Here is a 25,666-nt window from a genome sequence, read left to right as displayed (position 1 = left end):
GCGAGCGCGCCGCCGCCGGGGAGCGGGAGCCGGGCTGGGGCGCCGGGGCGCAGCTCAGCGCACGGCGCCTGCGCCAGGCCCGGCGCGGCCTGCGTTAGGGACCCGGGGCGACTCCGCCTTGCTTCTGTCAGAAGCTCCGCACCCTCGGGGAGGAGGTGGAGGGAAGTTAGGAGCCCGGCTAGGGAACTGTGAAGGTAACGGCTTTTTTTTTTTTTCCCGCGGATGGGAAAAGTGATCCCAGGTTAGGCCCCTCGGCGAGCGGATTCCCGCAAGGCCCCGCCCTCATCCAGCGTGCCGAGCGCCACGCGTTTGGGTTCGTCAGAGGCGGACAGGGCCCCTAGCCGCCATAATGTTTTGCGTTATGAAGTAAAAAAAAAAAAAAAAAAAGACTCTGGGCGGCTGAGATAGAAGAGTGTCCTCCGGGCTCGATTTCGGCTCCAGGACGAATCCGTACTCTTGCCCTCGCCCCGAGCTGCCCGCCGCCTCGCTGTGGGCAGCCTCGGAGGGCGCCGCGCAGACCTGCGATCCTACATCCATTTCCTGCCCTCGGCGCCTGCCTTCGCCCTGCCAGCCGTTTCATGGCATCTCCTCCCTCTTGACATTGTCTTTCAGTCGACCACGGAGACTAGCTTCGTGTTGGTTTTTGAATACAAGCTTTGCAGTCATTGAAATTGCGTTTGTAAGCGTTCTCTAAGAAGCACTGTGTGGTCGGGCCACCCTGGTTCCTTAAGATACATCTTGGTTTGCCCTCCCCCCTTTCTCTCTCTCAGTTTAAAAAAAATGCAAACCAGATTTCTGTGGGAAGGATGGAAGGCCATTTTAGGAAAGAGATCCGCGCAAGTTGAAGAGGAGATAGGAACCTCCTTGGGGCGTAAGCGAGAGAAAGATGGTGTTGATCGCAGTCGGCTGTTGCTGTAGTATGAGTTAAGGTTGCGTATGTGAGCGAAGAAGCTGGGATATAATCCAGCTTCAGATGCCAGCCCAGATTTGGAGCTTGGTGCTGCAGATACTTCTAAGTCCTTTGGGAGTCGGGTGAGGATGGGTGCTGGCACTGTAGGAAAATACATATTTTTTTTTCTTCCCATGAGATCTCCAGAGTATAAGGTGGAGACGAGAGGTCTGGGGTTCATGGTTTTAATTCAGGCTCACACCTGCTTAATACGAGAAATTCCATAGTGTCTGATGCTATTATTGAATTGCTCATATTGGTCCAGAGCTTGCTTGAGCAAAACAATGTACACAATTCACCAACCCTTTAAAGATTTATATTTTTGCTTTCATTTTTATTTGAAAGGCAGAGAGAGCTCTTCCATTCTCCAGTTCATACCCCCTGAAATGCCAACAAAAGCCAGCCACCCACTGCAGTAGCTCTCTACAGCCCAGCAAGCCGTTATTATTATCTGCGTTTTACAGTAGCGGTGCCTGAGTCCAAGAGAAGTGAAAACCATTGCTGAAGGTCACATAGCCGAGAGGCACGGGGAGGATTAGAAGCCGAATGGTTTTTACTCCATGGGTCCAAATCTTCAATGAACATTCCTGGGGCTGCAAGTCGTTTATTGCTGGATTAAGTGAGCAGGCATTATTTTAGAAAAATCCTAATTACTTTCTGTGACAAACTAGGTTTGCCATCTCAGGGCACTTGATGCTTACTGGGTTATTGGCTGGAGACTTGATTGTCCTGTCTCTTTATAAAAGTAATTGCGGTGTTGCTAAGGAAGCACCCAAGCTGCCTTGGTCCTACCTCCCTTGGGTTTGAGTCACGTCACTATTGTATCCTTTCCGTTTTTCAGCCTGATTTGGCAGATGGAATTCTGTAATCTCTCTCTCTTTCTCACCAGAATTACATTTGTTTCCTAGCTCGATTGGATCTGGCATTCTTTCCACATAGTAGGATGCTTCCAAAGAACATAGAAAATGGAATTAAAAGATAATATGTATTATGGTACACATTTTTTTTAATCCATGTATACGGGTAGTTACTTTTTGTGTTGTGAGACAGAATCATAAAATTCATTGTAATATGAATGACTTTTCACAACCAATCTTCTATGTTTTATTTTCAAGCTGTAATTTTGTTGTTTTGGACATGCCTTGCCAACATGAATGCTGAGGAAGAACTTGAAATTAGTGCGTGCATTTCTTTTGCCTTTTTATTGTTACAGCAAGTAGGAAGTTTAGAAATTTTAAAAAGTACAGTATATAGTGGTAAATGTAATTTTGATTGGCCTTCTATGTTTATTGCTTGACTCTTAAAAAAAAAAAAAAAAAGGTCTATCAGCTACTATGTTTGGATTTGCAAGTTAAACATTGTTTCCAAGGCTTGGTAAGACTGGTTCAGGCTGCAGTGATCCCCAGAGAACTCTTTCCAAATCCAACTCTGTGGAACTGTTTCCATAGAGATGGCTTGAACTAAGGATCCCAGCTGCTTTCAGGTTTTTTTTTCTTTCTTCTTAGTCTTTGTTTCAGTCATTTGGTACTATCCTATTATCATAGAGATCAGGGGGCCCCTGGAGAGGATCTTGTTAGAAGTGTAAGGGGAGAAAAAGATGAAAAGGGAGAGGAAAGTTGGAGTATCACACCCGTCTGGAGAGAACAAGACCGCGGACACGTGAGCATGTATTACACCATCAGGATGAAGAGGAAAGGAAAATTCCATGTGGAGCCTCAAAGAAAGAGGAAAGACAGGTAGAAACAGATTACATTCTTCTAGGGGAGAAACGGTTATTAAAAAATTAGCTAAATTAGTTGCCTACATACCCACAAAAAGTATTGCAAAGTGCTTAAATACTAGATGTTCATAATCACATTGTAGATATGAAAAGCAAATAAACTAAGAATGTAATAAATGAATAATGGAGTGTAACAAAAGTTTCTCAGAGTGTCTAAGGCAGATAAGCCTTTTTTTTTTTTAAAGATTTATTTATTTTTATTACAAAGTCAGATATACAGAGAGGAGGAGAGACAGACAGGAAGATCTTTCGTCCGATGATTCACTCCCCAAGTGAGCCGCAACGGGCCAGTGCGCGCCGATCCGAAGCCAGGAACCAGGAACCTCTTCCAGGTCTCCCACGCGGGTGCAGGTTCCCAATGCATTGGGCCGTCCTCAACTGCTTTCCCAGGCCACAAGCAGGGAGCTGGATGGGAAGAGGAGCTGCCGGGATTAGAACCGGCGCCCATATGGGATCCCGGGGCTTTCAAGGCGAGGACTTTAGCTGCTAGGCCACGCCGCCAGGCCCCAGATAAGCCTTTTGAACATTAGTCTGCCTTACTAAAGCGCTGTGAAATCCTTGTTCTTGGATTTCTGTCATAATGTAGCTCCTTTCCCATTACTGGTCCTTGTCAGGATTCAACATTCTTTTTCAGGCTAAGCCTTCATCATACACTTTATATTCCTGGTATTTTTTTGTTTCCCAAAGTCATCTAGGTGTTCATTGTAAGAGTATGGAAGCAAAGTGTATCATTCAATTTTAATTATTACACTAACAAATGGAAACTCAAAACATCTAGTATTCTTCACCTGATTTTTAAAAATACTGAACTTTCCTTTTGTTTCAAAGGATTACTCTGAAGGTGAGGAAAATAGTTGCAAACTGTAACTACTTAAGTTATGACAGCTACAGAATGTAACTACTTGAGTAATTTAAATGAGAACTGTTTTTGGAATATCATAAACATTCATTTCAAAAATACAGGACAAATAATAGGATAATAAACCATTTACCTAAATGTTTTTAAAAATATATTAAATTGTATTTGAAAGACATATTTAGGAAGAAGAGTAACAGATCTTGCATCTGCTAGGTCCCTCCCCAAATAGCCACAATGGCCAGGGTTGAGCCCATTCAAAGCCAGAAGTCAAGAACTTCCTCTGAGTCTCCCACATAAGTGTCAGGGGCCCAAGCACTTGGGCTGTCTTCTGATTTCACAGACACATTAGCAGGGGAATGGGTTGGAAGTGCAGCATTTGGACTTGAATTGTTGCACCGTAATGCCATTGCCGGTACAGAAGTGTTTCATTTGAGGCCTGCATTATGGTGTAGTGAGTTAAACTGGTGCCTGCAACACCTGCCGGCAGCCCATATGGACACCAAAATAAATAAATAAATAAAATCTTTTAAAAAATATTTATTTATTTTTACTTGAAAGGTGGGTATACAGAGAGGAGGAGACAGAGAGGAAGATCTTCCTTTCCATGATTCACTCCCCAAGCGGGCTCAATGGCTGAACCTGAAGCTTCTTCCAGGTCTCCCACAGGGGTGCAGGATCCCAAGGCTTTGGGCCATCCTTGACTGCTTTCCCAGAGCAAAAGCAGAGAGCTAGATGGGAAACAGCAGAGCTAGGATTGCAACCGGCACCCATATATGATCCCAGCACAAGCAAGGCGAGTACTCTAACTGCTAGGCTACCATGCTGGGTCCAGATCATACTTTCTCTACCTTATTTTCAATGAAATATCTTTAAAAATACAATGGATTGGGGCCTGGCGGCGTGGCCTAGCGGCTAAAGTCCTCACCTTGAACGCCCTGGGATCCCATATGGGCGCCGGTTCTGATCCTGGCAGCTCCACTTCCCATCCAGCTCCCTGCTTGTGGCCTGGGAAAGCAGTTGAGGACGGCCCAAAGCTTTGGGACCCTGCACCCGTGTGGGAGACCTGGAGGAGGTTCCTGGTTCCTGGCTTCGGATCGGCGCGCACCAGCCTGTTGCAGCTCACTTGGGGAGTGAATCATCGGGCGGAAGATCTTCCTCTCTGTCTCTCCTCCTCTCTGTATATCTGACTTTGTAATAAAAAGAAATAAATCTTTAAAAAAAAAATACAATGAATTAAATGATAAATCAGAAAAGACAAGACCTTTACTGTCAGTAGAACGTGATATTTTCCTGAGCAGTGGGTGTTTGAGCATTAATGAGATCGGGGAATTTAGAATTGGCCTGTAAATATTTTAACAAAGCTGGTGTTTTGGAGATAGTGTGACATCCAGGTAGTATTCAGAGATGTAAAATTAGGGGGGAGGCAGCTGGTGTGGTGCAGCTGGTAAGTTGCTATCTGTGACATCGGCATTCTACATTGGAGTGTGAGTTTAAGTCCTGGCTGCTCCACTTCTGGTCCAGCTCCCTGCCAGTGTGCTTGGGAAGATAGTGGAAGATGGACCTATGGTTGGGCTCTGGCATCATGTGGGAGAACAGCATGGAGTTCTGGCTTCTGATTCTGTCTGGCCCAGCCCTGGCTGTTGCAACATTGGAACTGTGACCAGCAGGTGGAAGACAGCCCTCTCTCTCTGTCTCCATATTTCCCTAAGAAATAAATAAATCTTACAAAGAAAGTAATTGTGGTAATATAGCACTATATGTGTGTATGTTGTGTGTAGTAAGACTAAACTCATTTAAATGTAATTTTCTTCCAATTTTTGATTTTAAACTTATTTTGATTATTTGTGATTCTTTCGATATTTGTTTTGTATTTGCCAATTGAAAAATAGATGGGGTTCATGTATATTTTGAACGCCAGCACTCTATGATTAAATATTTACATTTTCAGAGAATTAGGGTGGCTTTATTAATGAGTAACCTAATCTTGAGGCAATAACCCTGCAGTAAAGCTAAGCTAAGCAGTTCTTGCATGTGGATAGTTACTGGCTAACAGGAATCACCTTTCTGTTGTCTGTACCCACAGGAGCCCATACACAAGCTAAGACTGGTACAGAAGGACAAATAAGCGCCAGGATTCCAGGCACATGCACAGGTAGGTTCAATGACTAAGCTCTTCTAATAAAGTGGTTTATGATTTGCCGACATTTCCATGGCAAATGGAACCAAGATTAGACCTGAAGGAAGTGTCTGCAGTGTTTTCAGACAGAAGCCAGTGGACTGCTAGGAAAAGTAGTGGGCCAGGGGATTGCCACAGATGACTTTACCTTCTTCTGTTGTGTTTTACAGTTTATCAGGAGATGAGTAATATTCATGAACTGGGCCAGGTGTGATGGCATGTAGCTAAAGTCCTCACCTTGAACATGTTGGGATCCCATTTGGGTGCTGGTTCTAATCCCAGCAGTCCTGCTTCCCATCCAGCTCCTTGATTGTAGGCAGGGGAAGCAGTCGAGGACGGCCCAAAGCCTTGGGACCCTGCATTCGCGTGGGAGACCTGGAAGAAGCTCCTAGCTCCTAGCTTTCAGATCAGCTCAGCTATGGCTGTTACGGTCACTTGGGGAGTGAATCATTGGATGGAAGATCTTTCTCTGTCTTTCCTCTTCTCTGTATATTAGCCTTTCCAGTAAAAATGAATAAATCTTAAAAAAAAAAACCCAACTCACCCCCAAAATAATATCCATGAACCAAATTGTTCCTTAAAAAGCAACTTGCAAAAAGAGAGCTAAGGAGCCAGGGTTGTGTCATACTGAGTTAACTCGCTGCGTGTGCTCTGGCATTACGTGATATGGCTTGTGTCCTGGTTATTCCACTTCTGCTTCCTGCTTGTGACCTGGGCAAAGCAGTAGAAGATGGCCCAAGTACTTAGGCTTCTGCCACACACATGAGAAACCCGGATCCAGCTCCTGGCTCCTGGCTTTTTCCTTACCCATTCCTGGCTATTATGGTCATCTGGTGGAGTGAATCAGCAGATGTAAGACCTTTGTCTTGTGTCTTTCTCTCCCTTTCTCTCGTTAATTCTTCCTTTAAAATAATTAAGTAAGTAAATGAAACTTTTAATGAAATGAGATGTGCTAGAATTATTGCCCTACTTACTTGTAAGCTGCAGCTGTACACTGAGTAAAACATTAGCTTTTTTTTTTTGCAGGGTTAGGTAAAGCCTGCTACCAGTGCTTTGTTGAAATTTCATATGGACATTGCAAGGAAAATGAAGCTCCCTATTTTTATAGTAGACGCATTCACAGCGAAAGCATTTCGTGGAAATCCTGCTGCTGTTTGCCTCCTAGAAAATGTAAGTCTGTGGTGTTGATGTGCAGTTCCTAAAATGCTAGATTCCTATAGAACCAGTCATTTCTTAAAACAACAAATTTTGAGTTTTTGTTCTTTTTTTGTGTGTTTGTGGTGTCGGTGCTGACAGGTTGATTTAGACCCTGTTGAGTCATACTCAGTCAAATTCTTATGTTGACTGAAGTCCAGAGAAATGAATATTCATATAAAGAGGAATTAGAGCCAATTAAAGAAAAGGTACTAGATTCTCCTTTTAGCCATCGGGTTTTCATTTAGTGAGTACAAAATTTTGAGAATGAAATTAGATGACCAGACATGGCTGATAATGCATTCAACATAAGAATCTATCTGGATATGTATGAGTGTGTATAGTTCATACAATTTGGTATTTTTTTCAAGGGCCTGAAATGAGACATTTTTGTAAAGAATTAAGAAGGAGATAGAAGGAAGTAACTTCAGTGCTCAAGAACAGAGGTTTTATCTTACTGAAAATTTCATTTTTATTTTTATTTGAAAGGTTTTACAGAGAGAACAGGAGAGACAGGAGAGAGAGAGGTCTTTCATCTGCTGGTTCACGCTCTAAATGGCCACAATGGCCAGGGTTGAGCTCATCTGAAGCTGGGAGCCAAGAGCTTTCCTGGCCACAACCAGGGAACTGGATTGGGAAGTGGAGCAGTTGTGACTTAAACTTGTTCCAGTATGGGTTTCTGGTGTTAGCTGACTGAGGTTTAGCCTACTATGCCACTGTACTGGCCCCTGGAATATACTTTTTGATTAGGGTATTTAAATATTCTTTGATCTTTGGGGCTTTGTGTTGTTCCTTGAGAGTAGAAACAGGATAAGGTCCTCTTCCACTGAGACCAGGTAGTACTATAGTAGATTGAAAATTTCTTGTGGAGAAAGTAGCAATTGATGATTTTAAGTAAGTCATATTCAGTAAGTGTTTATTGGGGACTTTGGAGCAGAGTGAATTTCATTCTGGCCTGCGCATGAAAATTCACTTGAGGAGGCCAATTCAGTGGCTCATCAACCTAATCCTCTATGTGCAGTACTGCTATCCCATATGGACACTGGTTCTAGTCCTGGTTGCTCCATTTCAGATCTAGCTCCCTGATTCTGGCCAGGGAAGGTAGTGGAGAATGGTCCAAGTCCTTGGGCCCCTGTGCTCACATGGGAGACTTGGAAGAAGTTTCTGATTCCTGGCTTCTGATTTACTCTACTCCAGCTTTTGTGGCCATTTGGGAAGTGAACCAGCAGCTGGAAGGTCTCCCTCTGTGTCTATAAATTTGCCTTCCAGATAAAAATGAATAAATTTTTGAAGAAGAATTGTCTGAATAACTGCGATGATCCCTGCACCCTGGCTCATCTCTGACTAGGAACTGCAGAGCCTGCAGGGGTAGGAGCCCAGCAGCACCAGGCTCCAGAGCTCACCATGGACTCCAGGTGCAGTCCACGGTGGCGCTGGGGAGGTGTGCCTCCAAGAGACTCTGAAGCCAGAGATGCTCCGAGGGAGTCTGTAAGACACCAGTGTTCTCCCTCAGCCAGTGGAATCGGAAAATGGTGCTCAAGATCCTCATCTTCCCCTTCCTGGGCTTCCATTATGTAACCTTGTAGCTGGCACTTGCCCTCCAGAGAACACAGAAGATAATAAAGTTAATAGGCATGTCCAGTAACACCAGAGCTTGGAAAGATTAGTGAGAGAATAATTAACCAGATCCCAAATGGTGAGCTTTCTCCAGGAGTCATCTGATAACCATAACTTTCTGTTAAGGAATTGTGGAACGAATATAGCTCTTGTCCAGAGACCTCGGGTGTGGCCCTGTGCCATTGTCTTGAAGAGTTCTGAGAGTAGTTTTGAGTGACTTATATATTCTGTTTTCACCAGATGATAAGAATTTTCTTTATTCCCCAACTTAGTCCTTTTTATTCTAGTATACTCATTAAACAGCAAACTTAGAAGATCTGTTTTTAATGGGAGTTTGATCAAATATATATGGCACACCATTTGGGATGCTTGTATTCCATATCAGAATGCTTGAGTTTGAGTTCCAGCTCTGTAGCAGATAGTTGGGGCTCACACATGATGCAGGTGGCTGCAGTTCTGGCCTGTCTGCTGTGCAAGTGCCTGCTCTAGAGCCCTCTCTGGCTATGAGAATCGTGTTCTCCTGCAGCTTACCCTAGCTCTCTCCTTAATGCATAATCAATAAAAGTAGAAGTATAAGCTTGTGGCTGGAGGTGTTGTGCCCCTGAACCACGTGGAGAACACACTGGTGAGCACAGGGAACTGCAGGAGGCAAGCAGGTGCTGAACTTATAGCACTAACTGTTATTCAGTAGGCAGTTAGCCTACCGTTAATACTATGTAAAATATTGGCTGATTCCTATCACAAGCCAGGCATTTGGGTGGAGGTTAGAGATATACATATTAACAATCATACCACCTGTTGAGGTCCTCCAAGGCTAACGGGGCAGTAAACCTGTAAAACCTAGTTAATCATCTCTGAGGCTTCAAGTCCTAAAAATACCAGGTACAATATTTTATGAGGAGAAATTGCTCTGGATTTTAAATGGGACCCTCCAAGATAAAAAAAAAAATTGTTTTTGCTTTGAAACAGATTTATATATTTATTTGATAAGCAGATTCACAGAGATAGAAAGGGAGAGAGCAAGAACTTCTGTCTGCTTGTTCACTCCCCAGGTGGCCATAGCAATGACTGGGCCAGGCCCAAACCAGGAGCTTGAAACTCCATCTGGATCTGCCACGTGGATATCAGGGGCCTCAGTACTTGGGCCTTTATCTGCTTTCCCAGGAGCATTGCAGGGAGCTGGATTGGAAGTGGTGCAGCCAGGAACTAGAACCAGTGCCCATGTGGACCGCTCATGGGGCAGGTGGCAGCTTACCCACTACATTACAGTGCCCTGCCACAAGCAATGTCTTCATCAGTGCATCAGCTGCCTCACTAATGGGGACAGGGCAGACCAGATACACAAAATGAGTATGAGCCTTGGGTTCTCTGAGGGAACAGTGGAGGCACCTATGACAGTCCTTAAAAACAACTGAAAATGGCCTGGGCTGACAGCTGCTTTGTGTGAAACATAGCGTTCTACAGGAAGCCCGAGGGCTTCAAAAGGAATCTGTCATTTCTTCCTAGATGATGTTAGAACTTTCTACATCCAGGTGCTTCTACTTTACTAGTTTCTGTCTTCGGCTGGATGAAGGCGCGAAGAATGAAAAGGCAGGGCTATCACAATTAGGCAGCCATGTTGCTAAACTGCCACCAGGTGGGAGTATTTAAAAACTTTACTCCGATGTTTCTGATATAGTTTGTTTAAAAAGATGAAGATACCACAGAAAGTGTGTAGTATGAAAAGGAAAAATTTTGGAGCCCAAATCCAGTATTCTGTTTGAGTACATTTTTAAAAAAGATTTATTTTTATCACAAAGTCAGATATATGCAGAGAGGAGGAGAGACAGAGATGAAGATCTTCCGTCCGATGATTCACTCCCCAAGTGATCACAACGGCCGGTGCCGTGCCGATTCAGAGCCAGGAACCAGGAACTTCCTCCAGGTCTCCCACACGGGCGCAGGATCCCAAAGCTTTGGGCCGTCCTCAACTGCTTTCCCAGGCCACAAGCAGGGAGCTGGACAGGAAGCGGGGCCACCGGGATCAGAACCGGCGCCCATATGGGATCCCGGGGCTTTCAAGGTCAGGACTTTAGCTGCTAGGCCACGCCGCCGGGCCCCTGAATTTCTTTTTTTCCTTTTTGTAAGATTTATTTTTATTGGAAAGGCAGATTTACAGAGATAAAGAGAGACAGAGAGAAAGATGTTACATCCACTGGTTTACTCCCCAAAAGCTATAATACCAGGAGGTGAGCTGATCCGAAGCCAGGAGCCTCTTCCAGGTCTCTAATGTGAGTGCATTGTCCCAAGGCTTTGGCCCATCCTCTATTGCTTTCTCAGGTCGTAAGCAGAGAGCTGGATAGAAATGGAACAACCAGGACTAGAAACAGTGCCCATATGGTATGCCAGTGCTTGCACGCAGACAATAGCCATCGTGCTGGTTTTTCTTATGATTTCTTAAAACTTTGAAATCTAACTAGTGAATAGTTTGTGATTTTAAAGAGTCAGTTTTTGGGCCAGGAGTGATGACTCAACACCTAAATCCTCACCTTGCAAGTACTGAGATCCCGTTCGGGTGCCAGTTCGTCTCTTGGCTGCTCTACTTCCCATCCAGGTCCATTCTTTCTTATATACCCTGGAAAAGCAGTAGAGGATGGCCAAACCTTGCAACCTTGCATTTGCGTGGGTGATCCAAGCAGGCTCCTGACTGCTGACTTTGAATCAGCCCATCTCCTGCCTTTGCAAACATTTGAGGAGTGAACAGATTGAAGATCTTTTTCTCCGTCCTTCCTTCTCTCCATAAAAATTTATTTTCCATAAAAATAAATATTAAGTCATTTAAAAATAAGATTTATTTATTTTTATTGGAAAGGCATATTTACAGAGAGGAGAGACAGAGAAAGATTTTCCATCCATTGGTTCACTCCCCAACTGGCTACAGTGGCCAAAGCTGAACTGATCCAAAACCAGGATCCCAAAGCTTCTTCTGTGTATCCCATGTATTTGCAGGGTCCCAAGGCTTTGGGCTGTCCTCTGCTGCTTTCCCAGGCCACAAGGAGGGAGCTGGATGGGAACTGGAATGGCCAGGATACGAACCGGCGCCCATATGGGATCCTGTCGCACATGCAGTGCAAGGACTCAGTCACTGGGCTAATGTGCCATGCCCCAAAAGTCAATATTCATTCTCAAAAGGAAAACACTTTTTTCTTATTTTTATACCAATGTTAAAATATATCTATATATACATTTGACACAAATATTAATGAATTAGTATATTTGATAAAGAACAAGATTGAATGGGATAGCAAGAGAGAGGCAGGCAGAGAGAGAGACAGAGAGAAAAAAAGAAGCAATTATACATGTACTGATTTTCTCCCAAGAAGTCCACAATGTCCAGGGCCAGGTCAGTCAAAACCAAGAGCTCAGAACTCATTATTGGTCTCCCACAGGTGACAGGTTGCATACACTTGAATCATTACCTGCTGTTACCATGGTTCACAGTCACATGAAGCATTGTAGGAGTGAAGAGCTTGGAACTCAAACCAGGAGCTCAGATACATGGCTTAAACACTGACCTGTCTGTTGTGCAAGTGCCAGCTCCAAAGCCCAAGTTCCTGGAAGTTGAGGATCGGTGTGCTGGGCTACAGTCTTTATAGTAGTTCTTTCAGTCCCTTAATAATCCTTTAAAGCACATGTTTTTTGAAAATAATGAAGTGCTTTTTCAGTGAGTGGAGGTTGTCGTCCAGGCAGGTTTGATCCATGTCTCTGGAGTTCAGTAACCATTTCTTTCTAATTTAGAAATTGGATGAAGACATACATCAGAGCATTGCCAAGGAAATGAACCTCTCTGAAACAGCCTTTGTCCAGAAACTCCAACCCACCGACAACTTTGCACAAAGTAAATATGCATTTCTTTCACCTTTTTGCCTGGCACCAGAAGTTACTTATTGGGTAAGGGACCGATATAGAAGAGAGGTGCTCACTCATGTTTGTGTGCCAAGGGTAGGTGGTGAGAGTCTGGTTTGTTTTGCAGTTCACCCAGGAGGGAGTGTGCCAGCTATGGTTTCATGTGTTCCTCACGGTTCATGTGCTGTGGGGAATTTAATCTCCAGTGCTACACAGTTGGGAGGTGGGGCCAGATAAAAGGTGACTGGGTGAGTGCCTGAATGTCATATGGCAGGTGGGCCTTGCAGAACACTTACTGTGGCTTGTGTGCCGTCTGCCAAGGGATGATGCAGGAAGAAGTTCTCGCCAGGTGTTGGCCCTTCACCATGGACTTGCCAGCCTCCAGAGCTGTGAGAAGCGGATTTGTTTTCTGCATAGATCCCCCAGTCTGTGATACATTCTGTTACAACAACACAATGAGGGAAATGTGGACATTGGTGGTCCTGGGTGTCCATTCCAAATCCAGCTCCCGGTAGTCCCAGGATGCTTGCCTAGCCTTCCTTCACACTTTCGCAGCCTGCTCTGGCAGTTGTTCATGCTCGTGAAAGCAATACTTACAGCCTGCTTCCAACCGAATGATCTCATCTCTCTTTGCCTTTCCTTCCTTTAAGGTTCCCGCTTTGGACTAAGGTGGTTCACGCCTGCAAGTGAGGTTCCACTGTGTGGCCACGCCACCCTGGCTTCTGCAGCTGTGCTGTTTCACAAACAAAGTAATTTGATGTTATTTGATGAACCCATGGCTTTGCAGATACCGTATTCAAGCGTTCACGTATACTGTCTGATGAACCAAAGAGATTGGTATCAAGAAAGTCATTGTCTGTGTTCTCACTAAACTAGGGTCTTCTTGGTGTTTATTTGTTGAATTTCTTGTTCAATGAAGTGCCTTAAGGCTTTTATTATAATTTAAATGTAAAGTATGTTATCTTAAAAACTACAGAAAAAAGGAAGGAGATGTGATGGAGGAAGGAACTATCATTCTGTGCTTAGAAGTCTATCTACACACTACATTGAATCTGTTTACTAATTAAAAATTAAAACAAAATGTAACCTCTTCTACTACTTAAATGAAAAACTAAGCATTGCCCTTCAAAATGTAATTCTGTGCTCAGTGAAACTTAGTACACATGCTGATTTTGAAGAGACAAAAGAATTAGGCAGTAGTCTTGTTTTTGTTAAGGACGTTATACACACTGATGTTCAGGAAGCGTCCTACTGTGTGTCAGTCCATGAAAGGATACAGTTGTCAGCACCTGGGGTGCATTCTGTAAGTACAGTTTTCAAGCAGAGCTTGGTGGATTTGGGATACCCTGGTTTATTTCATGAAAGACTGTTGCCACTTAGGTGTTTTGTTTGTCATCCCTTAGCATCTCCGACAAGGGGAGTGTAGCACCCTGTAGTTATTATTAGTAGATATTTAAAACCTGCATCAGAACACATTATGTCAGCTGTGTGCAGGCAGTTCAGTGACTGTCCCATTTTACAGATTAGTAAGCCAAGGCTGGAAGGTCAGGAGCCTGCTCAGGGCACAGTCTAGAGCCTTAAGAAGCTGGAATTTGGAGCCTTGCAATGGGATGCTAAGTACAGTAAGTTTTTGTCTTGGTTTTCAAGTTAGATCCTGGGATGGTTTTCCCCACCCTAGAGCCAGAGGAGAGAATGGAAACAGACCTGCAAAGGAAAAGTGAAGTTTATTTTCCCATTTGCTGTTCCTTGTTTTGGACAGACAACATGAATAGTACTCTCACCTTTGACACTCTGAGTGGGGAACTGAAGGCCACTAGAGCAGAGGATGGGATCGTCATGGATTTTCCTCTTTACGCGGCCCACCCCCAGGTCAGCTCTTGCTAAGTATTGTCCTAAGCGCTGTACAACCACCAGCCCGCTTACTTGAAGATGATTTTGTCTCCTTTTCCCCATCTAGGACGCCCATGAAGTAGAGGCCTTGATAAAGGTTGGTGAAAAGACTCCAGCTTAAGCTTGTGTGATTTTGTTGATTGTTATTTGAACCCAAAGGCTCAGGATTTGATCCCTGAGACTGGACTTCTCCCAGTTTACATGATCTAATGGAAGATGGAACTCGCAGTGCTTGGTGTTTCAGGTTTACATTTTAGCGTCCCGTCTGTGCAGTCACAGGACTGACTAGTTTTCCTCAGCTCCTAATTGTCAGCGTTGATCTCCAAGGTATAGTGTGACAAGGGAGCTGCTGTGTGGCTGACTGAGAGGAAAAGACCTGAGGAGGTATAGGAAGATGGGGTGGGATTCTTCCAGGGATTTGGGTCTCTGGAGGACTCCCATCATCAGGCCACCAAGAGGTGTTGCCTTTGTGCCTTTGTAGCTAGAAGGAGCATTACAGGCCTGGGCTGTGGCCATGCCAGTTCAGGTGCGAGGTGGGGATTTCTGCCAGTGGGGTGTTTCCATGAAATGCATGTATCAAGTGGAAGGGACATGTGCAGACTCTCTGAGGATGTCACTGTCCCCAATTTCTGAGGAGGGAGAGCTGTGCTTAGATAGAGCAGACCAGGAAACCTCACAGAGAACAGGAAATATAGAGGCTGGCATGGGCATCGATAATAGTATTAATAATAATAGCTTAATGGCAGAGAGTCTCTTTTGAGCAGTCCCATGTGCTACATGCTATGCTTGCATTCTGTCAGTTCATTCCCCATGTGATTTAGGAACTACTTTTTCCAGGAGGTCCTGGACGGCCCGTGTGGCCCTAGATGACCAGGAGCTTGGTGTGCAGAGAGGAGGAGCCTGGATTAGGAAAAAGAAAAGGAAAAGGCCATCCCATGAATGGTGTGTTGTGGCTCCCACAGGCGTGTTCCTCCATGAATTTTCAACTACAGCATTTGTAATCTCTTTAGGGTTTTGCTTTATCTAAGTTTGCAAAGAGTGTAAACAAGCATGCTGGATTCTGGTTTTCTACTCCACTACCCAGGACTCAAGATGGTGAGATGTGCTAACTTTATAAATGAACTGCCTTAAGCATATTGTTCAGAAAGTGGAAGATACTCATCATGGTGTGCTTGTTCATGGTAGGAGGACCTAAGATAGTGTCCTGGAGCCTCAGGTCAACACTTGTCAGATGGAATGATAAGGAATTTATATGCCTGTTGTCATTTTGTGTGGTTTCTAAGGACTGGCAATAAACTTCCCAGTCAATAATAATACTTTCAGATAATACAGGAACACTTGAAGAACAGGACAGGGTTTGAGAGACTGAACAGACAGACCTACAGTAGGGATGTTGATGAGTCCACGATCACAGCAGAGCACCCAAGTCCTCCCAAGGCTGAATAAGTCCCGGCTTTGCAGGTGTAGAGAAAAGCCACCCAGTGCCTGCCACAGGACTGCCTGTCTATAACATAAGCTCTGCTTGTAGCCATGTGGGGTATCAAGTGTTGACTTGGGGAGATTTCTCCCTGCATCATCTCTCCCAGCTTTGCAAACCAAGCCCAAATATTCATGTTGTTGGGTTAGAGCAGGATTATGTACATCCACAGGCAGTGGGTATAGAGTGTCTTGGGAAAAGGTATTGGTCTCCAAGTTGCAGTGTGGCACCTGATTTGAAGCCATGTGTGTGGCTGAGTAGAGTCACAGAATACGAATCCCTAGTAAGCAGGTCAGTCCTTTGCAGATCTGACCTTGTGTGGAACACTCCACGTGCTGTTGCACATCCTCCAAATGGGTCACTTCATTAATCCTCACAGTGACTCTGTGCCCTGTTCTACAGAACATGGACAGGAGGATAGTAGAGCACCTGCTCCAGGCTCTGAGTTCTGGGTTGGGGTGTGTGTCCGTGGGCCTCTCTGATTTTCCTTCCCATAGGGAAAATACCCACAGGAATGGGTGCGTTGTGGCATATAGGAAGCCACTTAGGCCGTCTCCCTGCTGTGGCTCCATAGGCAGAGCAAAGAAGGCTCTGAAAGACTTTGGATGAAGGAAAGCTGACCATCCTTGAGCAGCACACTGAGTCCCCATTCTGAGCTAGCACCCTGGTCACTAAAGATAGTGGGGGTGGCTGGCTACAGGTAGTGAGTATGAGCATCCTTGATGCCCGCTTCAGGGGAACAAGGACATGACCATTAACATTTTATGTCTTTCTCAAGACTGCCATCGGGGACACACTGGTTCAGGATGTCCGCTATTCTCCAGACACCCGAAAACTGCTTGTGCGACTCAGTGACAGTTATGACAGGTGAATTTGACCCAGATCATGTCATCACTGAGGGGAGGGCTGAGCCCCCAGGTTAGTAGCTCTGACTTGACCTGGCTGTGCTGTGATTGCAGCCACAGAGTCTCATTCCGCAGGGGGGAGGGGCTGCCACTTGTTCTGTCCCCTCCTGCTGAGCGATTGGGGCAGGCTGCAGCCTGGCCTCTCTTGTAGACCATGTGATAGCTGTTCTGTGACATATGTTTGTTCTAACCCACCCTGTTTGTGAGCAAGGTCATTTCTGGAGAACCTGAAAGTGAACACCAGCAATCTGCTGCAAGTTGAAAACATGGGGAAGGTGAAAGGACTCATTCTGACCCTTAAAGGAGAGCCTGATGGGAAGACCCCAGCTTTTGACTTTTACTCCAGATATTTTTCACCGTGGTTTGGTGTGGCTGAAGATCCTGTAACAGGTACTGTTTACTTGTGTCATCTATGGAAGAGGAGTAGCTGTTTAAGTGTTGTCCAGGTGTCGTTTCAAGTGGCTTGAGTTTGAGCTGCCTTGTTTCTCTGCAGCTCCTCCTGTGCCCTCATTGAAGTCATATGGGAAAAACAAAGTGTAGACTGCCTGGGTTTGTGTCCTTAGCATCTTAACACTTGATATTGACCATGTGACTTAACTTTTAATGACTCAGTGCCCTCATTGACAACATAGGGCTCTGTAAAGAGAGGGCATGTTCAGTGGCAAGCACAATGCCTGGCACGTGGTGAATGCCTAACAGTTGTTCTTAACTCTTCAATAACAACAGCCAGGCTGGCTGCCTGAGCCAACACTTCTAGCTCTTGCAGCAGCCCAGTGCAGAGGCATGAAATCAAAGGAAGGCAGGGATGTGCTACCCTGCTGAGAAGGGAAGGCTGGGAGCTTGGTGAAGGAGGCTGGCAGAGGCCTGGAGCATCCTGTGTGGGTCATTTGATGGGGCTGGGATGGCTTTGGGACCTTGACCTAGTTACTGTGTGAGGAGAAGCACGTGAAAGTCAAAGCTCAGCAAATAAACACTTTGCTAAACTCAGGAAAATGCCCAACAGCATCCAGACAGTGCAGTGCAGCCCTTCCCTGTGGAAGGGAAGTTCTAGCAGATTTGCACAGCACAGCTGCCTCACAGAGACCAGATTGGCACAGGGGGCTGTGTTCTCCCCATATTGTGCTTTTGTCCAGTGTGAAGGTCTTTGGATGGAGATCACTTACCCTCCCAGTTTACTTGGGATTGAGGGTTGTTTTGGGAGGTGCGGCTGGGGAGGAAGATGGGGAACGTTCAGGGCTAAAACCAGGCCCTGTGGGTGGGCATTGTGGTGGACAGGTTATGCCGCCACTTGGGATGCTCACATCTCCTTTCACAGTGCTGGTTGTAGTCCTGTGTACTCTGCTTCCAATCCAGCTTCCTGCTCATGTGCTTGGGAAGTAGCAGGTGAACGCTTGAGTCCTTGGGCCATTCCCACTCATTTGGGACACTTGGATGTAATTCTAGGCTCCTGACTTCTGCCTGGTCCAGGTCCAGACCCAGCTATCACAGCCATTTGGGCAGTTCCTCACCCAAAGATGTTTCTCAGCTATGACGTGATGTTTTGTGTCTCCATGTTAATGTATAATGTCTAATATAAACAATCGTGAAAAACCATCTGCCTACAAGGTTCTTTGGTGTTGTCTTTGTGGAAAATTGGTCTTTTCTCTAGAGTTCTCCTTTCCTTGCATATGCACTATAGGGATAAGGAGAAAGAGATAGAGAGATTGATGGGAAGGACTAGATTTATCTAGCAAGGGCTGACAATGAACCGGTAGACAAGAGAAGCCTGCCGTTGTGGGGGTCAGCATCATAGTGCAGAGTGCATTGTTTGAGTTGTTGGCATTTCATACTAGAGACCAGTTCAAGTCCTGGCTGTTGCTGTTCCAGTCCAGCTTCCTGTGGATGCACCTGGAAGGCAGTGGGCGATGGTGTAAGTACTGGGGTCCCTGCCACCGCATGGGTGCCAGGGTGGAGTTCCTGGTTCCTGTTCCAGGCTTCTACATGTGCCTGGCCTTGACTGTTGTGGCCATATGGAGAGTGAATCAATGGATGGAAAATCCCCAGCTCGCTCTCTCTTGCTCATTATTCATTCTTCCATTTACATAAATTAAAAAATCTTTTACAAAAAACACTGAAAACATAACAAACTGCAGTTTAATTCTCCCTTCAGAAACAGTTAGACATATTTTGTACATAGTTGATGGAGTTTAGCTTTCTTGTTCCCAATTCCCCATTCTGCTATGTCCTGTCCAGTATACGATTAGGTGAATTTTTTTAAAATAAAAGTTTTACTTATTTTTCTTAAAGATTTATTCATTTTTATTGAAAGGCAGATATACAAATAGGAGCAGAGACAGAGAAAAAGTCTTCCGTCTGATGGTTTACTCCCCAAGTGACTGCAACGGCTGGAGCTGAGCCAATCTGAAGCCAGGAGCCAGGAGCTCCCCCGGGTCTCCCACGCAGGTGATGGGTCCCAAAGCCCTGGGCTGTCCTCAACTGCTGTCCCAGGCCACAGCAGGGAGCTGGATGGGAAGCAGGGCTGCCGGGATTATAACTGGCACCCATATGGGACCCTGCCCTGTGCAAGGCGAGGACCTTAACTACCACGTATAGTGCCAGGCCCAAGTTTTATTTATGTTACTTGCAAAAGTCACAGAGGAAGGGGTGAACGGAGGAAGAGAGAAACAGAAAAGTAAAAGAGAGATCTTCCATCCTCCAGGTCACTCCCCAGATGGCTGTAAAAGCAAAACTTAGCCAGTTTGATACTAAGATCATGGTATTTCTTAAAGGTCTCCCATGTGGATGCAGGAGCCCAAGGCTGCGTGCTGTCTTCCATTGGTTTTCTAGGCATGTCAACAGGGAGTAGAGCAGGCATGGAACAGCCAAGACACAAAACACTGCCCACATGGGATGCCAACACTGTAGATTATGGGTAGTTTGTAACACCACTATGCTGGCTCCTAGGTGATTTTTTTAAAAAATTTATTCATTTTTATTGGAAATGCAGATTTTTAGAAAGAAGCAGAAATTTAGAGAAAGATCTTCCGTCCACTGGTTCAATCCCCAAGTGGCTGCAACATCCAGAACTGAGCCAATCAAAGCCAGGAGCTTGCTTCAGTTCCCTCATGTGAGCGCAAGGTTCCAAGGCCTTGGGCCATCCTCTGCTGCTTTCCTAGGCCACAGCAGGGAGCTTGATTGGAAGTGGAGAAGCTAGGACATAAACCAGCTCCTATCAGCTGTTATGTGCAATCCCATCGTATTGCAAGGTGAGCATTTAGCCACTAAGATATCACCCTAGCCCTCTACGTGATATTTGGAGAATCTATTATTATTTGAAAGGCAGATTTTTACAGGGAAGGAAATACAGAGAGAGAGAGAGAGGGAGAGAGAGAGAGAGCGCGTGCGCTTCCAGCTACCGTTTCATTCTCCAAATGGCTGTGATGGTTGGAGTCTAGCTGATCCAAAATCAGGAGCCAGGAGATTCTCTGTCTCCCATGTGGGTGCAGGGGCTCAAGTGCTTGAGCCATCCTCTGCCACCCTTCAAGACCACAGGCAGGGAGCTGCATCAGAAGTGGAGTAGCCAGGACAGTCCAGTGCCTATATGGCATGCTGGTGTTAAAGCCAGGGCTTAGCTGGCTATGCCACAGCACTGGCCTGAATATATATTTTCTAATTTATTCATTGATGTGAAAGTAAGAGTAACAGGGAGATATGGAGGAAGGAAGAGAAAGAGAGAGGTTATCTTCTATTTGCTGGTTCGTTACCAAACTGGTTATGGTAAGTCAGGAAGAAGCCAAGAACTGTAGAAATCTTCCTGATCTCCCATGTGAGTGCAGGGGCCCAAGCACTTGGACCGTCTTCTGCTGCTTTTCTAGACCATTAGCAGGGATGTGGGTCAGAAGTGGAGCAACATAATGGGTCGTTAGACTTCAAGTTTGAAACACAAACTTGGCCTGAGTGGGTGATTTAAGTGCACTCACACTACATAATTGCCTATAATTGCTGACAAATTAAAATTTTGTCTCTTGTCTTTGTAACTCTCTCTCTTAAATGTCCACTTTTTTTCAGGATCAGCACACACTGTTCTGAGCAGCTACTGGTCCGAGGAGCTGGGCAAGAAAGAAATGCGGGGTAGGGTGGCCCTTTTCCAATTGCCTAATTTTGAGCACTTGTTCCCACTGATCTGTGCTGTTCTCTTGAAAATGTAATAAAACATTGTGGGTTGTTCCCTTGGAAATGAAAGGTTGTTAAATCCCTTCTCCCTTCATGATCTTCTTCCTCTGCCTCCCCACCACACACAGACTTTTGATACAGTAAGTGCCCCAGTGAATGTTTATTGAGTAAGGTGAACTTGCTGTATAACTCTGACCAGAGAGGTGATTTATAATGTGGTAAGTGAGACTGGACAGTGACCAAACATCCAAACTGTTACTGCTTGTCACAGTATTGAATCAAAGCAGTTATGGTCAGAGTCAGTCCCCCAGAGGTCAGGATTCTGTTGAGGGGTGTGGGAATGAGGCTGTGGACAGGAAGGCAGGCACTGCGCCTGATGGTCAGAGTGGGGTCTGACCCTAAAGGACGGAGAGGTCAGCGGGAGGGCTGGCTCAGGGACCTGTTATGGAGGCAGCACAGTGGCTGGGGGCCAGGAGGGTGGCTCACTATTCTAACCACTGTGCCCCAGGAAGGCTGAGGCTGTGCTCCTCCGTGGGTTGGATTTGTGGTGAGTGAGCAAACCCTCTGTGTTCTGTTCAGAGCTGAGAAGGGACCGAGATCACCCCCACTGTGGGAGAATGCTGGTCTAGTCCCTCTCCTCACACATCCTAGCTTTCTCCAGACTCTGGCTGGAATGGACAGGGCATGGCAGGAAGCAGCAGAGGCAGTGACCCTGGAGCAGAACAAGTGAGGCTGTGTGTTTTCAGTCTTTAGGGGAATGTGGTTGGCAGACAGGCCTGGGGACAGTTCATGGAACTCTGTTCATGATGCCACCCTGGGAGGATCTCGGGTTTGCAGGAAGAGGCCTTTCTGCTGCATGTTCTGTTGCCTCTTGGGGTGAAAATGCTCTGCACAAGTGACTCATGCCTTGCTCCTTATAGCCTTCCAGTGTTCCTGCCGAGGAGGAGAACTGAAGCTCTCCCTGCGAGTGGGTGGACGCGTGGACATCAGGGGAGATGCCACCATTGTGCTGGAGGGCACGCTGAGTGTCTAGGCATGGTGCCCTGGGATGACATTCTCTGGTGGGAGAAGGCTCAGTGTGCAAGAAACGCCAGTTGCTGCCTTTAGCTGACTGACATTGTGGACAGCAGCCAGCTTGACCTCTGTGCTAAAAACTGAAGATGCAGACATTTTACCACGCTTGCAGATGAATTAACTGAGGCATATTTGCAATGAAGATAATGTCCCTGCTGCTTCACTTACAATGCGACTTCCTGCTTACTACTTGGAAAAGGCAGGTTAGGATGACCTAAGTGTTTGGTTTCTCATCACAGAGATCTGGAGGAAGTTCCTGGCCCTGCTTCAACTTGACCCAGTCCTGGGCATTGTGGCCATCTGGGGAGTGGACCAGTGGCTGAAGATGTCTCTCCTTTTCTCCCCACCCTCAACCCCTGCCATAACTCTGCCTTTCAAATAAATAAATAAACCCTTAATAATAAATGTTGTGCGGTGTTTTCGGCTGCTCAAGGCATGGTAATATTGGCACACAACTAATCCCCTAAACTAGAAATACCTACTTTGAAATATCCCATTGAAGTTCTGTTTCCCTGATTGACTTCTGCATCTCTTGACTCTACTTTTGCAGGATACTTGTATTCTGCACCTGTTGATGCATGAGTCCACCATGTGGATCTTGCCTGAGAGCACAGCCCTCGTGCTGCAGGCTGTGCTCAGTTTCTCAATAGGACCTCCTTGGGGCCTGGCAGTAAGCTTTCCCAGGGCCTGCAGCCTTGCCTTCAGCTTGGCTCAGATTAGAGTCAAACCATTCAGTTCCTTTTATGTGGCCAGATGCTGCCAAATGTCTCCTTGCCTGGTAGGGAGGGAGGAAGGGAATGAGAGAGGCATAAGCCATCATCTTGCTGAGAACCACCTCTTTAGGTTGACATTTTTTTCTTTTCTTTGTGTGACCTGCTTGTTTTCTGGACTGAGAGTGATTTTCTGTTTTCCTCCAAGCTCTTTCCTGTGTTGATCTTGCCCCCTGCTGCCATTCCAGTGATGTGCAGGTGCTGTGCTGTGAATTCATGGCCTGTGGATTGGCTGTGCTGCTGGATAATTTTACCAGGTAAGACTTGCTGTGTGCTCTTGTAAGAAGATGCCCTGTGTGAGGCTGGCATGGGGAGGCCGGAGGAATGGGCTGCAAAGGGGATTCAACAGGGAGCTGAGAGTCCTCAGGAAGGTCACCCTGACTGGGAAGAGCAGGCACACCTGTGCAAAGGGAATGGGCGCCTGGTTGGTCTGTGATTGGGGCCTACGAAGGGCGCAGACACCAGAGCAATGGGATGGTCAGGGGAAGGTAGAAGGACAGGATGTAGAGGGATTGGGGCATAAGCAGCGATCCAACATAAATGCACATTGAATTTGGTGGTTTGGTGGGGATTTTTTAAAATCTCCACAAGAAGTAATTAGGTTCTGTGAGGCCAGGTGAGAAAAGAAGTCAGTAATTCTTTTTTTTTTTTAAGATTTATTATTATTGGAAAGCCGGATACACAGAGAGGAGGAGAGACAGAGAGGAAGATCTTCCATCTGATGTTTCACTCCCCAAGTGAGCCGCAACGGGCCGGTGTGCGCACTGATCCGATGCCGGGAACCAGGAACCTCTTCCGGGTCTCCCACGCCGGTGCAGTGTCCCAAAGCACTGGGCCGTCCTCGACTGCTTTCCCAGGCCACAAGCAGGGAGCTGGATGGGAAGTGGAGCTGCCGGGATTAGAACCGGCGCCCATATGGGATCCCGGGGCTTTCAAGGCAAGGACTTTAGCCGCTAGGCCACGCTGCCGGGCCCAAGTCAGTAATTCTAAAATTAGAAATTGAATTGGTAGGCATGTAAACCGAAGAGCAGACAGACATGGCTGACAATGATTGCTATTTTTCTGTTTTTCTTTTTTTTCTTTCTTTTTTTTTTTTTATAATCCATTTTATTGTATTGTTGTTGACAATCTTTACATAGTTAACTATAGTTGAAGGAAAATCAAGAAAGAGAAGAAAAAAAAAAAAAGGTTCAGGGGGATAGGGAGGTGGGCAATGCTATTATGTCCATATTGTTTCCATCATGTATCTGAGGTAAAAGGGGATATTGAGGGAGAAGCCCCACCCGGTTTCCCACCCACCCCAAGTCCCGGATGTGGGGCATGCTCTGAGATATGTGCTCAAGTGGAGTTAATAGTTCTCCAGTTATGAGTCACTGCCAGTTTCGCTCGATGAGGTGGTCCACTGATTGATATGGTCCATCATGAAGTCACCATTTGTCCCATATTTCGCTGCCAACATGTAGCTGAGATGAATGATTGTCCTATTCTGTCTTCTGTCTTTTCTTGGTTAGAATTCTGAGTCCAGCAGTTCAAGTGGGGAGATCTCCAAAGATACTTTGAGGTATTCCCACACCAGATTCTTGTATGTTCTAGCAAGCACAGGGCCCGGCACAGTCCATCACCCTGATCAGCTGGTGGTTGCAATTGCTGTGTTGGTTCTGTTTTCAGTCCCGAGTTGCACTGGAACCAATGGGTGTTGCAGTCCAGTCTGGTTCGGCCCTTACATCAACCAGTGGGAGCTGTAGCCTAGTTGGGGCGACCCACAATAACCCCCACCAGACCGCCCCCTACCCTGGTTTGCCAGTATGTGTAGCAGAAGACCAATCTGTCCCCCATCCCATTTGGCTCTGGTACTTGTCAATGGGTATTAAAGTATTTTTCTGTTTTTCAAACTGCTCTCACCCATAGGATGGTTCAGGAAATGCTAACGTGGAAGGTGGTCTCACGTCAGCATCAGCAGGGCAGATATACAGATTCACAGAGCCGGATGTGGATCACACGGTTGGGGGTGGGGCTCACTAGTCTGGGTTTAACAAGTTCCCGGTGATCCTAGTATGTGCTTAAATTTGCCAGCTATCAGGTGTTCAGGCTCCAGATTTGGCCATGGTCATCTTCACTGCGAAGTGCCAAGTGCCTTTGCAGCTTGCTCACACTGAAATGCTCTCTGCCTCACAGTTACAGGTTACTTGCTGCAAGGCACACTTTTGGAGGAAAAAGCCTAATATTGACTTCCTGTTCTGTTGAACATAGGGGGCCTGGCTGAGCCCAGGTGGGAGCTGTTGAGTAGCGTGCTGTAAGAAACAGAGTAGTTGACCAGCCATGATTTATTAATGATGAATTAATTATCCCTGATTGTGCAGTTCTGCTAGCTATTTGGAGCTTTAAAGGAGTTCTTTTATTAATCATCACAGTGCTAATTGCAGACACTTACAGAAGGATCACTAATTAAACATGCAAGCATATGCAGAATGAGTTAGTTGCTGAGACCTGCAAGAATTAGAGGTACCCATTTTCAGGGGAACCAAAGAGATATTTGTTTTAGCCAGGGAGTGTTAGGGAGTGGACTTGGAGTTGAAAATGAATCATTCTATCCATATTCTGATGTATCCCTGGGTGGATGTGGGTGGTGATCCCTGCATCAGAAAAACGCTCGGGTGAGGCTGTGCTGAAGGGAAGTACTATTGAAGGGTAGTTTCTGTTGTGCACATGTGTAAACCATTGTATCAGAGACCATGCATTGCTGGGATGGGGCGGGGAGAAGCGTTAAGTTCACGTGCTCTCTCCATAGTAGACACCTGGTGAGTGAGAAATTGCGAGACTCCAAGGTCTCGCTGGGTGGGAATCACAGTGAATGGACTTACTGCCTGGGGTCTGGGACATGGAAAGGAATGAAAGCAACAGCCCAAAAGAAAATTTTCATGTGGCATGCAGACTGACC

The 25,666-nt window shown here is 45.9% G+C and overlaps 1 protein-coding gene across 2 annotated transcripts; it reads left to right on the top strand.

Moving 5' to 3' along the window:
* Nucleotides 1–111: 111 nt before the first annotated feature.
* Nucleotides 112–22,078, top strand: PBLD (phenazine biosynthesis like protein domain containing). 2 transcript variants are annotated; one of them, XM_058671709.1, is made up of 10 exons: nt 112–194; nt 6,791–6,934; nt 12,353–12,452; nt 13,111–13,209; nt 14,220–14,329; nt 14,418–14,447; nt 16,606–16,694; nt 16,944–17,122; nt 20,780–20,842; nt 21,805–22,078. In XM_058671709.1, exons 2-10 carry the CDS (start codon nt 6,833–6,835, stop codon nt 21,915–21,917), a joined length of 885 nt encoding a protein of 294 aa, XP_058527692.1. In that variant the 5' UTR covers nt 112–194; nt 6,791–6,832; the 3' UTR covers nt 21,918–22,078. The 2 variants fall into 2 exon arrangements, with proteins under 2 accessions (XP_058527692.1, XP_058527693.1); XM_058671710.1 differs by lacking the exons at nt 112–194; nt 6,791–6,934 and adding an exon at nt 9,634–9,818.
* The last annotated feature ends 3,588 nt before the right edge of the window (nt 22,079–25,666 follow it).

Source organism: Ochotona princeps, chromosome 13 (assembly GCF_030435755.1).
Source record: "Ochotona princeps isolate mOchPri1 chromosome 13, mOchPri1.hap1, whole genome shotgun sequence".
NCBI classification, from domain to species: domain Eukaryota; kingdom Metazoa; phylum Chordata; class Mammalia; order Lagomorpha; family Ochotonidae; genus Ochotona; species Ochotona princeps.
This window is presented reverse-complemented; position numbering and strand designations above follow the sequence as displayed.

What these genes read in the sequence shown, in the direction of transcription:
- PBLD (XM_058671709.1), top strand. Translation starts at nt 6,833, where the DNA reads ATGGACATTGCAAGGAAAATGAAGCTCCCTATTTTTATAGTAGACGCA. An exon ending in CACCGACAACTTTGCACAAA is followed by an intron (nt 12,453 to 13,110) that starts GTAAATATGCAT and finishes CCTTCCTTTAAG; the next exon opens with GTTCCCGCTTTGGACTAAGG. An exon ending in CTCAGTGACAGTTATGACAG is followed by an intron (nt 16,695 to 16,943) that starts GTGAATTTGACC and finishes TTTGTGAGCAAG; the next exon opens with GTCATTTCTGGAGAACCTGA.